General features: G+C 45.1%; 1 protein-coding gene across 3 annotated transcripts in view; it reads left to right on the top strand.

Annotated features, from left to right (window-relative positions):
- CHRM5 (cholinergic receptor muscarinic 5) overlaps positions 1 to 13,279 on the top strand; it is an 83,533-nt gene extending 70,254 nt beyond the window's left edge. For 2 of the 3 annotated variants that reach the window (XM_077880439.1, XM_077880440.1), the window contains one exon: positions 10,482 to 13,278. In XM_077880439.1, coding sequence (XP_077736565.1) covers positions 10,550 to 12,148 — 1,599 coding nt within the window. In that variant the 5' untranslated portion in view covers positions 10,482 to 10,549 and the 3' untranslated portion in view covers positions 12,149 to 13,278. Of the gene's footprint in view, positions 1 to 10,481 lie in introns of all 3 variants that reach the window. The other variant, XM_077880441.1, reaches the window with a different exon arrangement.
- Positions 13,280 to 16,656: the final 3,377 nt, after the last annotated feature.

Here is a 16,656-nt window from a genome sequence, read left to right as displayed (position 1 = left end):
TCCCTCTGCCTGTGTCTCTGCCTCTCTCTCTCTCTCTCTCTCTCTCTCTCTCTCTCTCTCTGTGACTATCATAAATAAATAAAAATTAAAAAAAAAAGCATAGACTGAATAAAAAGTTAGGATTTATTTTTAATTTAGATATTCATGATAGAGCAGAGGGGGCAGGGGGCGGCAGAGACACAGGCAGAGGGAGAAGCAGGCTCCATGCAAGGAGCCCAATGTGGGACTCAATCCCGGGTCTCCAGGATCATGCCCTGGACCAAAGGCAGGCGCCAAACCGCTGAGCCACCCAAGGATCCCCCTTATCCAGTCTATTCTTTTAATCAGGGGAAAAAGAGCAATTGGTTATATGGATACATGAAAGCCATTTTTTTAACTTTGTATTACAGAAACCACATAAAATTTTAAAAAGCAAGAGCTAAAACTTCCATCATTCCATCAGCATAGCAAGACAAGTGGCTTTCCTTCCCCACCCTTCCCAGTTCTTTCCGATATCCATATATACTTAACACTGTTCATTGCTTCTAATTGCCTGTTTTGTGCCAGGCACATGGCTTGGGCCTGGAGATTAAAAAAAAAAAAAAAGAGTCATGGTCCCTGCCTTCAAGCAGGTCAGTTTCCACTTTCTTTTTCTTTTTTTTTTTTTTTTTTTTTTTTTAGTTTCCACTTTTCCTAGGATAACCCTGTAAATAGAGGATTCTCCTGGTGTGCTGAGTGCAGAGAAGGGTTCAAAGTGGAGGCCCAAAGGAAGACAAATACGCCCAAATAAGTAGCCCAAGGCCTTGTGAAAAACAGACCCTTTAGCCAAGAGCTAATGGTTAAGCAGAAGTTTGCCTGGTTGATAATTGGGACACGGGAGCGTTCTAGACAGAGGCAACCTCTGAAGGATTAAAACTGCTGAGAAACAACCTTAAACACAGTGACAGAGCAGGCTCTTAGTACTGCCTACATAACACTTCATCTAAACCTCCCAGCAGCCTTATGGAGTTGTACTAGTGTCAGCCCTGTTTTACAGATAAAAAAGGATCTGATACAGACAAGTAACTTCCACCGTCACAGCTTGTAAGTAATTGGATTGGAACCTTGGGCAGCCCAGCTTCAGAGCCTATGCTGTTAACCGCTATGCTCAGAAGATTGTTCTATAAAGGAGAATTCAAATTCTCGGCAGAGCCATTAGGAAAGTACTGGAATAGTCCCAGCCACAAATGATTAGGGCCTAAATAAAGTTGAGCGCCAAGGAGGTGGGTAATGGGAGAACTGATAGGACCTCATGACCGGTTAGTTGTAAGCGGGGCAGGCGGTAAGGTCATGCCCGGGTTCCTGCTTGGTGGTAGTTAATGATGCCACTGGTCGAGAGGCGATACGGTGTTGGAGAGATGTCCCAGGGAAGGCTGTCAGCATAACAGTATTTTTTAACGTTGTATTCTGTATTTTTCTGTGTTACTTCATTGTCTTAACAGTGAACATTCTTGTCAGACACTTCTCGCATAGTACATCAGCTTTTCTCTTTTCCCTCTCCACTAATATCCCACCTTTCCCTTTTTTTTCTTGAATTTCTCCGCACCCCATTTTCCTCATTTTTTTCCATGTCTCTACTTCCAAAATTAAGACTGTCAGTCATACCCAGGGTTCAGTTACTCATCCCCATGTTCAACTCTCAGATTCAATAATCCCACGTCTAGATAAACACTAAACAGGAAGATAAGAGTAACAACAACTATATCCTCTTCCCTGTGCACCATGAAGGAGCTAAGAGGAGATACACACAGATAGAAAAGGCATTTTTTAAGAATGCATTAGACAGGGTCGCCCGGGTGGCTCACAGTTGAGCATTTGCCTTGGGTTCAGGGCATGACCCCAGGGTCCTGGGATCGAGTCCCACATCAGGCTCCCCACAGGGAGCCTGCTTCTCCTGCTTGTCTCTCTCTCTCTCTCTCTGATAAATAAATTTTTTTTTAAGATTTTATTTATTCATGAGAGACACAGAGAGAGAGAGGCACAGACACAGGCAGAGGGAGAAGCAGGCTCCAGGCAGGGAGCCCGACGCGGGACCCGATCCCGGGTCTCCAGGATCAGGCCCTGGGTGAAGGCGGCACTAAACCTCTGAGCCACCTGGGCTGCCCTGATAAATAAAGTTTTAAAAATCTTAAAAAAAAAAAAATTGGACAACCTGGACCCCCCACACTGGGTGGCCAGGAACTAGGATGCTGTGGTAAATTATCTCTTCCTGATTCTACATTCAGTGACATAAAGTTGGTACTTGAAATGGGTCACGGTAGGAATTTTTACACCACAGAAATTAGCAAATTTTTGCAAGTCAGGGCTTTGTTGCAGTGCGGCTTGTCTCGTGCATTATAGAATGTTTAACTTCATCGCATCCCTGTCCTCTCCCCACTCATTGGTACCCTCAAGCAACACCTCCTCCCCTCAGTCATGACAACCAAAAATGTCTCCAGTTTTTGCCAAATTCCCCTGATGGGCAGAATCATCCTGGATGAGAATCACTAGCAAAAGTTGATTTCACTCTATAACTATCCCACCAAAAGGCTCCAAAATTATGATTGAAAAGATGGACTTCTTTGTGGAGTGTGGAGTGAGAGCTCACATTTATTTAACATTTACTTTGTGCCTGGCACTATTCCAGGTCCTTTATATGCACTAACTTTCAATCTTCATAATAGTCCCTCTAAGATAAATACTATTATTATTCCTGTTCTACAGATAAGAGAACTGAGTCACAAAGGAGTTAAATAATTTGACAGAACTGGGGTTCATACCCGTTCAGTCTGGTTTCAGAATCTGTGTTCTTAAGTCTATGCTGCAGATACCACCAGATTTCCAGAGACTATTACTCTCCCCTTCGCTGTCTGTTAAAGGTTTTTTACAACTCAGCCAGGAGTATTTAGATATGGAGAATTCTGAGGCCCCCTTGCTAACACTTCCTAATTGGAAGGACACCTGTAGCTGAAGTTCTTTCAACCAAGATGTTGAGTGAGTATGCTTTCCTCCTTGATCCTGATCCACATGGAAAAGAGATCTCTCATCAAGGAAAAATGGCACACAAGTACTGCTTGCATTGCAAACTAGAGGCCTTTTGATTTTATAAATAACAAAGGGAAGGAAGATTTTCTACTATTGTGTTAACTTTTGATAGTCTTGATTTTAAAAATATGCCATTGCATGAATAAAAAATTCAGTTTTCCCTTAGGTAGTATTCATGAGACATCAAAAAGAAAGTGCTGAATTACATAGGTAGCTCCTCAAGAAAATAAAGGGTACTTTTTGCATATTTTTAAATATATGTGGCTTGATCATTAAAAAAAAAAAAAAGAGGCAGCTAATTCCTTAAGGCAATAGTTCTCAAAGTGTGCACCAGCAACATAGCATCACCTGGGAACTTATTAGAAATGCAAATTCTCAGGCCTCACCCTGAACCAGAAACTGGGGATGAGGCTCAGCCATCAGTGGCTTAACACCCATGGCACAGCAGGTGGTTCAGATGCATGCTCAAATTTGAGAACCACTGAATCAAGGTGGTATTTGAGCCTTCAAACATCGTAATCCCAGGAAAGCTCGTAATTTCTAGCCTGACGCCATAGAGCTTATAAACTCTCACTGCTTGATGAAAGTGGATGTTGTGATAGGATGTAAAAATTAAAAAAATAATTTAAAAATGGTTAAAAAGCATTGGCCCTTTGCTAATGAATTTTCATGGAACAAATGCATCTTCCTGATTCTTCTCTTCTTAGCCAGATTTTCTACAGTCTTGGTGATTTCTGATGCATAGCATATAAACTGCAAACTGGAAAGTATCACTAAGGTCTCAGAAGAGGTCTTGGTATTCAGTAGTTTTTGAACAGCCACCCTCTGGGCTGCAGGGAGGCTGTCCTGTCAGGCCTGAACCCGCTGGGAACCTGACGAGGGTGGGAGCTAGTGAACTGCCTGCCGATGGCAAAGGTGCCCCAGGCCACAGAGCTGGACCCAGGGAACTGCCTGAGATGATAGGCGACTCCCGAATTGGAGAATCCATGACTTGACCCTCCTCACCCTCCAGCCCACTCCTGCTTCCATGTCACAGAGAAGGGGAAGCAATAAGAAAAGAGTGTCCACCTCCCTGTGTCAGAGCCCAGATGCCCTGCCAAGTCCTCTCCTGTTCCTACAAGAAGGTCTCTGCGTCCGCATGGCCTGTGCCCCTGTGGTTGCCCGATGTCCTACTCCACTCCCCTCCCCTCCAGGACATCTCTCCAGCACCTGCTCCCACTCTCTCCTACACACCAGTTTGTACTTCCTAACGGATCGCTCACATTAGCACACGAACATGGTGTGCTTCTGCCTCTCCTAACAACAGCAATTCTTGGCCCCACATCCTGATCCTGCTCCTGCCCCCGTTTCCCTATTCTGTCTCTTGCAGCGCCCCAGGACTCTCCACTCACTCCATAAGCCTCCCCTCAAGGTCTTTCCCGCCACCACCTCTCCAAAGGACCTCCCAAGGTCTCTGTGATCTCCATGCAACCCAGCCCCATAGGCAGGCCCCAGGCTGTCTTTCTTGTTGCACCCACCTCATTTGGTACAGTTCATCCTCCTCCTCCTTGGCTCAGTGTCTTTCTGCTGCTCCCAGAACAATGCACGATCCTCAGAATTCAAAAATAAATACATACATCATGGGGCCCCTGGGGGGCTCAGTCAGCCAAGGGTCGGCCTTCAGCTCAGGCCATGATCCTGGGGTCCCGGGATCGAGCCCCCCCTCGAGTCCCACTCCCACAGCAGAGAGTCTGCTTCTCCCTCTCTCTCTCCTCCCCACCCCCCACCTCGTGTTCTCTCTCTCACCCGTTCTCTCTCTCACAGATAAATAAATACATAAAATCTTTAAAAAATAAATACACGCACTTTAAGGCCTTTAAGTCCGCTGGAAGACTTGGACAACACAGTTCGAGCTCCTGGAGCTACAGATTCTCCCGTAAACCTACTCTGCCGTACCTGGCAGCCTTGCTCGTGTCGCAGCACATGGGAGACAGGATGTCTGTCCAGCACTCTGGGGCAGCAAGACAAGGCCGACCCTAGCTGGGGGAAACCCGGCCGGCAGCTCCAAGGCTCGATGGGGCACAGGGCAGCATCCATGGCTGTGGCTTAGGCCTCCATGTAACACAGCCCCACTCTCTTTCCTGTCCACGGAGAAAATACAGTCTTTTCGTGTCCTGCGTGATAGGCCTCTGTCCTAAATGCGAAACAGAGGCTCAACTTAATTCTTCTATCCTCTCTTCTTACAACTATGAAAGTCTGACTGCTTCCCTTCAAGGACTATTGTATATCTCTTTTATCCGCCCCAGGAAATCCAGCACAGTGGTGAACACAGAATGCTTTTAAACACTTGTGTTATCAGTAACATTGTAATGACTCCATATGGTGACAAATGGGAACTATGCTTATCGGGGTGTGCATTTCAGAAAGTACAGAACAAGACAGAACACTCTCTTGTACACCTGGAACCAATATTGCATGTCACTTCAATTAAAAATAATAAATACATGTCAGAAGTTTTAAAAGCGCATATATCACCTTAAAACTCTGACCCAGGGATCCCTGGGTGGCGCAGTGGTTTGGCGCCTGCCTTTGGCCCAGAGCACGATCCTGGAGTCCCCGGATCGAGTCCCGTGTCAGGGTCCTGGCATGGAGCCTGCATCTCTCTCTGCCTGTTTCTCTGCCTCTATCTCTCTCTCTCTCTCTCTCTCTCTCTCTGTCATATCATTAATAAATAAATAAAATCCCTATTTAAAAAAAACAAAACAAAACTCTGACCCAGATATTACTGTTTCAGTGACATCAGGAAGTCATTTCTCACTGAGGAGGGCACTCGATGGGATGAGCACTGGGTGTTATACTCTGTGTCAGCAAACTGAATTCAAATTTAAAAAAGAAAGAAAAAAATTTTAAAAAGAAGCCATTTCTTAATCACCACATCTTTGACCATATCTTTGGACAGTGTTCTATCAATTAAAAGAGGTTACACAAACCAACTTTAAATACAAACGCGGGAGGCCCCAGTGGTGCAGCGGTTTAGCACCACCTGCAGCCTGGGGTATGATCCTGGAGACCTGGGATCAAGTCCCATGTGGGGCTCCCTGCGTGGAGACTGCTTCTCCCTCTGCGTCTCAATAAATAAATAAAATCTTTAAAAAAAATTTTTTTTAAATAAATAAAATAAAATACAAACGAAAAGGCAAATTCAGAGCCTCTTTTATGCACATATTTTGTCACTGCAAGTTCTTCATTATGTCCAACCCAATGCCACCATGTATTTAAGCTAACTTTCTCTTGATGTATCCTTGAAAAAGGAGAGGGCAGGAGGAGAGCAGGTTATGATGATGTCCTGATATCACTGGATTGTAGATTCTATTAAAGTTTTCCATCATGGTTGCTATAGAAACAGTGAAGCAAGGCTCAGGCATAGAGCTCAGAGAAGAGGTATTTCAGAAAAGCAAGGCCTAAGCTCATCTCATGCAAAACCTCAGAAGTCATCAAGGCCACTCCACAAGGAAGAGAGTTCAGGTGATACAGTGTTACCTTTCTTCGCTTTTGTGTTGGTTTGCTTCCTTTGTAAGTTATTGACAACAAAGCAGCAAGATGCAATAGACCCAGAGTTGGGAACAAGGACAATTTCATCATTCTGGGATTTTTGGTCTCCTGTTTGGTGGTAGAAAAATAACCAGGGGTGACTGTTTGCTCTCTGCCAATACTGGCACCCTAGACATAAACTAGGGTAACTTTCCATAAAAGTAGTGGAAATTGGGAACTTTTATTTACTTTTAAAGGTTTTATTTACTTATTTGAGAGAGAGAGAGAGCGCACAAGTGGTGAGGAAGAGCAGAGGCAGAGGGAGAAGCAGACTCCCTGCTGAATAGGGGGCCCGATGCAGGACTTGATCCCAGGACCCCGGGATCATGACCTGAGCCAGAGGCAGAAGCTCAACCACTGAGTCACCCAGGCAGGTGTCCTGGAAAATGGGAACTTCTACAGTTTGAGTAACCAAATAAGACCTCAGATGAGTTCTCACCCCCCAGATAACCAATTATATATATTTTATTTGCCTTCACAACCCAAAAAGCAGTAAGAGTTACTGGAAGGGGCACCTGGGTGGCTCAGTCAGTTGAGTGTCTGACTCTTGATTTCAATTCAGGCCTTTATCTTGGGGTCATGGGATTGAGCCCACATTGGGCTCCACACTCAGAAGAGCTTGTTGAGCTTCTCCCTCCCTCTGCCTCTCCCCCACTTCTCTCTCTCTCTCTCCCTCTCTCTCTAATAAATAAAGGGCTCCCTGGGTGGCTCAGTCAGTTAAGCATCTGCCTTCAGCTCAGATGATCTCAGGGTCCTGGGATTGAGCCCCACGTTGGACTTGCTGCTGAGCAGGGAGCCTGTTTCTCCCTCTGCCCCTGCCCCTGCTGTGTTCTCTCTTGCTCTCTCTCAAATAATAAAATAAAAATTAAAAAATTGTGGGACCCAGGAAATTTAACAAAAATCCCCTACCCCTGGCCAAGCAGAGCAGGACTGACTCCATTTTGTGCTGTACCTGTCTTGTGCCGACCTGCTTAGGGCACTGCCCCACCCTAGTCAAGTCCAGGGCACACCCTAACCGGAAATCCAGCTCAGTGATAGGCCAGTTCAAATGGATACTTTAGGGTAAAATACAACTTAGTCGGCCACCTGCGAGTGGACCAGCAGGACTGTGCAACTTTCTGCGTATCCCATGGGCCACTGGCCCCTATAAAGTTGCTACGCCTCTTAGTCTCAGGGTCCAAGTCCCTGCTCCGCTGTGTCGGGTGCACTTGGACTCAAGCTCCAGCTTGTAAAGAAACCCTAGTGTGTTTGCGTCGGTGTCGGCTCCTCGGTGGTTTCTTGGATTCGCAATCTTGGGCACAACAAAATCATTTTAAAAAATACCTTCACAGCAACATCTAGACTCAGGTGTTTGACCAAACAATTGGCAACTGTAGCATAGCCAACATGACACAAAAAAATCCACCATCGCACTATTTAATATACAAAATCATTAAAATGTAGGGGTCTTGCGTCATCCCATAGTCTGATTTCCTTATTTTTATAAATGAGGAAACAGGTCAGAGAGGAAAACCCCTGAGTATACACATGTGGTCACAGGAGAATGTGCACATCCAAATTCCCAGGACCCTTTATAAATTGCTTACTACCTTCTAATAAAATTAAATAGGAAAGATTAAATCCTTCCAACACACAATTTATTTCTGTTTTGAAGACTTGAGAAAAAATCATCATGTCTCCTCCACGTCTCAGGCTTTCCAACTTGATGCCTCGGGTTTTGGGTTTGTTTTGTTGTTGTTGTTGTTGTTTTTATTCCAATTCCAGTTAGCTAACATAGAGTGGTATATTAGTTTCAAGTGCACAGGGACTCAACAACTCTGTACATCACCTGGCACCCATCACAGAAAGTGCCCCCCCATAATCCCCATCCCCCTCTTACCTCCCCTCTGGTGACCATCAGTTTGTTCTCCATAGTTAAGAGCCTATTTCTTGGTTTGCCCCTTTCTCTTTTTTTTCCCTTTGCTTATTTGTTTCGTTTCTTAAATTCCACACGAGTGAAGTCATATGTTTGTCTTTCTCCAACTGACTTATTTCACTTAGCTTTTTACTCTAGCTCTATCCAGGTCATTGCAAGTGGCAAGATTTCATTCTTTTTTTTTTTTTTTTTTAAGATTTTATTTATTCATGATAGACATAGAGAGAGAGAGAGGCAGAGACACAGGTAGAGGGAGAAGCAGGCTCCACGCCGGGAGCCCAACACGGGACTGGATCCCGGGACTCCGGGATGACGCCCTGGGCCAAAGACAGGCGCTAAACCCCTGAGCCACCTAGGGATCCCCCCCCTTTTGTTTAAAGATTTTCAAGATTTCTTTTGAAATCTTTTCTTTTTATAGCTGAGTAATATTCCATTTTATAGGGGCACCTGGGTGGCTCAGCGGTTGAACGTCAGTCTTCAGCTCAGCACATGATCCTAATGTCCTGGGATCTAGTCTCACACTGGGCTCCCTGCAGGGAGTCTGCTTCTCCCTCTGCCTATGTCTCTACCTCTCTCTGTGTGTCTTTCATGAGCAAATAAATAAAATCTTTAAAAAAAAAAGAAAAGGAAAATTGACTTTTATTTTTAAAAGTTTGAATTTGTCAGTGGATGTTGATTAAATTACATCCATTAAATGGGATAACGTGCAGTCATTAAAATGAAAAAAAAGAGCTCTAATCAAAAAACATGCTGATACAAAAGATGTGCATTGGGACGCCTGACTGGCTCAGTTGGAGGAGCATGCAACTCTTGATCTTGGGATCACAAGTTTGAGTCCCACGTTGAACATAGAGATTACTTCAACAAAATAAATAAATCTTATAAGAAAGAACGGTATCCATGATGATTTGTTAAGTAAAAAACAAAATTTTGAGTGTAGACATTAAAAAGTCACCTCTTTAAAAATAATTGTATTTAAATATTTGTTAGCATATGCATAGGTAGGGGAGAGCATTGATTACCTCTGCAAGATTCGGTTAAAGGAGGCTTGTTTTCTTTTCTTTTCTTTTTTTTTTTTAAGATTTTATTTATTTATTTGAGAGAGAGAAAAATAAAAGCAGCAGGGAGGGCAGAGGGAGAGGGAGAAGCAGACTCCTGCTGACGGAGAGCCCAATGTGGGGCCCCATCGCAGGACCCGGAGATCATGACCTGAGCCAAAGGCAGATGCTTGACCGACTGAGCCACCGAGGGCCCCTGTTTCCTAAGCTATACATTTTGACATTTTTTGAGCTTTTACAAGAAAATCTTACTTTATAATCAGAAAATAAAATAATTTAAACATTTCTATTACCTGGCAAATAGCTCAAGAGCGGGGGTAGGTGAGCAGCAGCAGCTGGTGCTCATGGGAAGCCAGCACAAACGTCAGGGGGGAGTGTTGTGCTGCGGTCCTGCCTCACAACATGGCCTCAGTAATGGTTAATAGCTGAACCTAGAATCAAACTCAATCATAGCTGGTAAAGGGACGATAGAGTCCATACGACATCTCTTCCCCCAGAGCATGACACACTGGGTACTTACCACTGCGAGCTTAGGAAACAGAGCGTTTGCCCCTAACGTCGTCGCAACCCAGAGTGACTTCAACTTCCCTGCTTGCTTCTCTTCTTTGCTCCCCACGTACCCGGTTCCCTTTCCTTCCCCCTCTTCTTTAAATTGCCTATTGGAAACACAAGAGGGCAGCAGCCCCAGGTGCAAGAAAGGCTCCCAGGCTCTGGTAACTTCCAGAAAGCAAAGGGATGGCGCTGCTGCAAGACTGTCACCAAGGCTTTCAGAGATTTCCACATCCTGCTCTGAATGTGTGTGGCCATGCTTAATATTCTATTGCACATGATAAGCAATGAGTGGGGCAGAGATCCATTGCTGGTGAGTGGGGTTAACACAGTTACCTCTCTTCCAGGTGCTGACCAAGAGGAGGTGAGAGAGGAAAGAGATGGTCTAGAAACCAAGACTTAACCCTATTTAAGGATGGAAGAGGAACCTTATCACAACACCAGCACTGTCAATGGCACCCCAGTAAGTCACCAGCCTCTGGAACACCATGGGTTGTGGGAGATCATCACCATTGCAGCCGTGACTGCTGTGGTCAGCCTGGTCACCATTGTGGGCAACATCTTAGTCATGATCTCCTTCAAAGTCAACAGTCAGCTGAAGTCAGTTAACAACTATTACCTGCTCAGCTTGGCCTGTGCCGATCTCATCATTGGGATTTTCTCCATGAACCTCTACACCACCTACATCCTCATGGGACGCTGGGTGCTCGGGAGTCTGGCTTGTGACCTCTGGCTTGCACTGGACTATGTGGCCAGCAATGCTTCTGTCATGAACCTTCTGGTGATCAGTTTTGACCGTTACTTTTCTATCACAAGACCTCTGACCTATCGGGCCAAGCGTACCCCAAGAAGAGCTGGCATCATGATTGGCCTGGCCTGGCTAATCTCCTTCATCCTGTGGGCACCGGCGATCCTCTGCTGGCAGTACCTGGTTGGGGAGCGGACAGTGCCACCAGATGAGTGCCAAATCCAATTCCTCTCCGAGCCCACCATCACTTTTGGCACTGCCATCGCTGCCTTCTACATCCCTGTTTCTGTCATGACCATCCTCTACTGCCGAATCTACCGGGAAACAGAGAAGCGAACCAAGGACCTGGCCGACCTCCAGGGCTCTGACTCCATGGCCGAAGCTGAGCCAAGAAAGCCAGCTCAGAAGGCTCTGCTGACATCCTGCTTTAGCTGCCCTCGGCCCACGCTGGCCCAGAGGGAGAGGAATGAAGCCTCCTGGTCATCCTCCCACAGGAGCACCTCCACCACTGGGAAGCCATCCCAAGCCATGGGCCCAAGCACCGAGTGGGCCAAAGCTGAGCAGCTCACTACCTGTAGCAGCTGCCCTTCCTCAGAGGATGAGGACAAGTCCACTGCTGACCCTGTCTTCCAAGTAGTCTACAAGAGTCAGACCAAGGAAAGCCCAAGGGAAGAATTCAGTGCCGAGGAGACCAAGGAAACTTTTGTGGAAGCTCAAGCTGAAAAAAATGACTATGACACCCAAAAATACTTCTTGTCCCCAGGTGCTGCTCATAGATCCAAGAGTCAGAAATGTGTGGCCTATAAGTTCCAATTGGTGGTAAAAGCTGATGGGACCCAGGAGGCCAACAACAGCTGTCACAAGGTTAAAATCATGCCCTGCTCCTTCCCAGTGTCCAAGGATCCTTCCACAAAAGGCCTGGATCCCAACCTCAGCCATCAAATGACCAAACGAAAAAGAATGGTCCTTGTCAAGGAGAGGAAAGCAGCGCAGACTTTGAGTGCCATTCTCCTGGCGTTCATCATCACCTGGACCCCTTATAACATAATGGTCCTGGTTTCCACCTTCTGTGACAAATGTGTCCCAGTCACCCTGTGGCACTTGGGCTACTGGTTGTGCTATGTCAACAGTACCGTCAACCCCATTTGCTATGCCCTCTGCAACAGAACCTTCAGGAAGACCTTTAAGATGCTGCTACTCTGCCGATGGAAAAAGAAAAAAGTAGAAGAGAAGTTGTACTGGCAGGCGAACAGCAAGCTCCCCTGAAAAGTCAACAACGCCTCTCAGAAGAGTCACCATGGTCAATTCCCTTTGAGGATGGGTGAGTTGATCCTGGTTTAATTCTTTCAAAAGAACATCTGTCATTTTGGACACCTGAGGACTTTGTGGAGCTTGAGATCCATAACCAAAGGAAGGAGTCACAGCTGCCACAAGTGCTGCCATATTCAATGATTCTTGTCTATAACCAAGGTCACCTCATGCTACTGGGGTTTGCTGTTAAAGTGAAGAGACAGACTTGTGTCCTTTCACAGGATGAGGAATGCTGAATCACAGTGAACAGTGACTTAGGGAATTTCTGTTCCCTGACCTTTTGGGGAGCAGCAGGGACTGGGTGGAAACCTTCCCTGCAGAAACCTGTGTTGAGGTTTTGTGCAATATATTTGTGTCTATTAAGTTGTCTCCTATCAGAACTGGGAGACTGTGTCACCTGTTCAGCTGGCTTCTAAGACTCTACTTCTTTATAAACTAGTCAGTATTATGCAGCTACTACATGTTCTGTACTGTGGTACGTTTTTTTTGTCCCTACATCTGAGTGAAGCTCTCCCCTTTCCTTTTACAACCGATCCCAACTCCTGGTACCCATGGAAACCATGCTGGTCTCCACATTACCATCCTTTCTTCTCAGAATCCTGGGTCTGGAAGGACACCGAAACCCGATCCCATCCAATCCTACACAGGGGCCTCTACTCTGCTGGTAAAGGCCGTCAAATCTCCACAGTTATTTTCGTTTTTACCAGTGAGAATTTTTTTCCTTTTATCTAAACAGATATTGTGTATTGTGTTCTGTGCCTACGTGGGCCTAACCATCCATGCTCTGTTCTAAGGAAAACTACATGATTGCATAAAGATCTTCTCTGGGCTATTTAATTATGATTCCTTTCATTGTTTCCAGAGGCCTTATTTTCCAATCTCCACCAGGCAAACCTGAGGCAAATGTGGAAAACAAATTTGGTTTCACCCCACTTTTTTGAAATTCTTCCATAACTCTTTTGCCAGCGTCCAATTTCTCTCATCCAGATGCAATTCACAGCCAGGCACAAGCAGGTCATGGTGCTGCTTCAGTCAGAAGTGCTATTTGGAGGGACAGAAGGGGAAAGGCTTTCTTTCTTTCTTTTTTTAATAGGTACTTCAAATCATGGCTCAGAAATGACTTATTCATTCCTCTCCAAATTCACCAGCAAGATGAGAAGCTCAGAAAAGTATGGTTGAGGTCCAGTGACACTGGTGATAGTTATTAAAAATGAAAGCCTCATCTTGAAAAACAAAATGTAGATCACAGTAATATATAAAAATAAAATTTATCAATATAGCATACATTAGAGCATCAAAATGATCAAAAACTAAATTCAATTGAAATTTCTCTGTATATGAACAGACTGAATCTAAGGTGGGTTGTTTTTGTTTTTTTTTAATTTATGATAGTCACACAGAGAGAGAGGCAGAGACACAGGCAGAGGGAGAAGCAGGCTCCATGCACCGGGAGCCCAACGTGGGATTCGATCCCGGGTCTCCAGGATCACGCCCTGGGCCAAAGGCAGGCGCTAAACCGCTGTGCCACCCAGGGATCCTGGGTTGTTCTTTTTTTAAATTCTGAGAATAAAGCAATGTGCAAGATACAAACTATAAAACAGCATGTGATGAATAAAAGACCCACAAAGAAAGCAGCAGGGCAGTACACAGTGAGGATTTTAAAGACGAAGCACTCCAGTTGGACAGCACCTTGGCTGATTATACCTGCGAATGTGTTTTAACATCTCCAGGCTTCATTTCCCTTAATGTAGACCATTTGTTTACAACCCTATTTGCTGAGGGAATGGAAAATAGCTGCTTTAGTGGCCCCAGGAATTGTGAATGTGCTTGAGTGTAGGAAAGTTTCCACCTCCCCCCTGAAAAGGGAGTCAGCCTGTTACACCAAGTCCCAAGAAGGTTTCAGGGCAGGACAAAGCAGGTACACGCGGGCCTCTCCCCAGGCCTTGTGGGAACTTGGTGAAGTTGAGATGAAGCATCTCAGAAGCAATACAGCTGCTGAGCCTTCATCAAGGGCAGGTTGAAGCCTGCCAAGAATTTCACGGAGAAAATTAATTAACTGGCTCAGTTCTCAGGAGATGCTCCCAGGCCGACATGAGGCCAATGGGGCTGTGACTTCATAAGCAAACCTGCTCCAACAGCTCTAGGTAAACAGTTGGTTCTTTTAGTTTAAGGCTTTGATTTGTGACAAAAATGAAAATCCCACTTGGAGCCTACATTGGCCATTCACTGTCCACAGTAGAAACATGGTCTAATTCAAACAAAAGAATGCAGAACCGGGGAGGGGGAGGGGGCGCCTTGAGTGGCTCAGTGGTTGAGCATCTGCCTTGGGCTCAAGGTGTGATCCTGCATCGGGCTCCCCACAGGGAGCCTCCTTCTCCCTCTGCCTGTGTCTCTGCCTGTCTCTCTTGAATGAATAAATACAATCTTTAAAAAAGAAAAGAATGCAGAACCAGTGGGGAGGGATGGAGGGAGGGACACTAGGGCACATTTTTCATACTCAATTGCCTAGGACTTGCCCTTTTGTGTGTATCTTTTGTGAAGTTAATTGAAAGACCTACACTTCCTTTTCTTTTTATATCACCGGCTCTCGGAGGCAGCCAGTTTTACATACTACTATGCCCCTTGACATTTACAGTGGACAACTTGATATTCCAGTCCAGAGATTAGGTACAGATTTCACAATTACAAAGAGGCAGACCTCAGCTTCGCCCTTAAAGGACATTCCCCTAAAAGAGCACAGCAGTGGCCAGGAATATTTAACAAAAATTGTACTGAAAACAGATCCCTTGACAAGCCATCAAATTCACAGTCAAGGGGAAACAAACCACAACGTCAGCAACATAGCAGCATCCAGCAGGTAACGAGTCAAAGCTTACATGGTCTACCACACACAGAGCTGGGGAGACTGAGGGTGTAAAAGGCTAAGATCTGCAGTCAGCTCATGCCCACCCACCCGCCGGGTCCCTGTAGTTTACAGTTGGATTCATTCATTCTGAGGACCTCACCACAGGCCCTGTTTTAAAGAAGTTTCGTTTCCCCTAGGTGTTTCTTTCTTTTTTTTTTTTTATGTCAAGGTGTATGTCTGGTACAACAAGATGCTCCGGGCTCATCTTTCCTATTCATACGTCAGCCCAGGAGTCAGCCATTTTTCAGGGAGTGCTGGTTCTAGGGGCACCTGGCTGGCTCAATTGATGGAATACGTGACTCTTGACCTCAATGTCGTAAGTTCAAGACCCATGTTGGGTGTAGAACATATTTAAAATGTAAAAAAAAAAAAAAAAGGAATGCTGGTTTTATCAAGTAAAGAATGATACCTGGCTCCAATATAGACTTAGGATATATTTGTTGCTATTGAGCCCTTTCAGGAATTAGAAATATGTACAATGTATACTTACCAAAAATGAGTTCATATTGGCATCTGCAATTCCAATCATCATAGGGTTCTTCCCACTCCATATTTATATCTGTATCTCTTGTCTCCAACAGTGAGAATCATCATTTATTCATGTGCTCAATTTGCTCCATCCTTTGATAATAGTTTCAAAATTGCAAAACCCCTATCATTGTGAAAAACCAACCTTTTAGTAAAGTTCCAATATTTGTTTGCGGTTCTTCCATCTGAAGGTTGAAGGTGCATAGTCAAGTTACTAATTATTTGTGTTCATCTTATTTCTTTCACTTGAAATCTGTTAGATTTGTTTCTCTTGGTATTCTATTTAAGAACTTTGCATTCTTATTTTTTTTTAACAAGTAAAATGTTAACATGGTTGTAAAAGTCAATTCTATACAAAATGATGTACTTAGCTCCATTCCCCACCCCTTTCATCCCATTCCCACCTCCTCATACAAGAGAATGCAACAGATTTTCTTCATTCTCTTATGGAGGCCAAGAAAAATTAAGGCCATTCCACCTCAAGTTTAGCATTAGCACAAGTACAGCCATCTTAGGCCCCTGGGAATAAGAGCTGAACTTTACAGGAAAAACTGCAGAATGTCCTAGGCAGGGAATCCCACATCGGAAAGGCAATAAAGCTCAGAATGCCCTCAGCAGAGAATCCTGTATCAGATCTTAAGAAACTCCCTCACCCTTTCCCCCATATTAGAATGGAAAAAATTCCTCCACCCCTTCTGAAGATCCCCTAGACCAGCCCATAAAAAACCCAGCTGTAACCCACTTCGGGTCCAAGTCCCTGCTCCGCTGTGTGGGGTGCACTTGGACCCAAACTCGAGCTTGTAAATAAACCCTCGTGTGTTTGCATCGGTGTCGGCTCCTTGGTGGTTTCTCGGATTCGCGATCTTGGGCACAACATTTGGGGGCTCGTCCGGGATCCGAGAGACCCCCAGGACCCTATCCGGAGGGTCCCACGCGTGGAGAGTGCACTCAACCTTTTCCACCTTTTGCGCGCATATTTTCTGAGAGCTCTAAACTGTCCTTTTACCTGTAGGAATTCCAATCTGTATTG

Source organism: Canis aureus, chromosome 32 (assembly GCF_053574225.1).
Source record: "Canis aureus isolate CA01 chromosome 32, VMU_Caureus_v.1.0, whole genome shotgun sequence".
Classification (NCBI taxonomy): domain Eukaryota; kingdom Metazoa; phylum Chordata; class Mammalia; order Carnivora; family Canidae; genus Canis; species Canis aureus.
The sequence above is the reverse complement of the archived record's forward strand: the minus strand, read 5'-3'. Positions and strand labels throughout refer to the sequence as shown.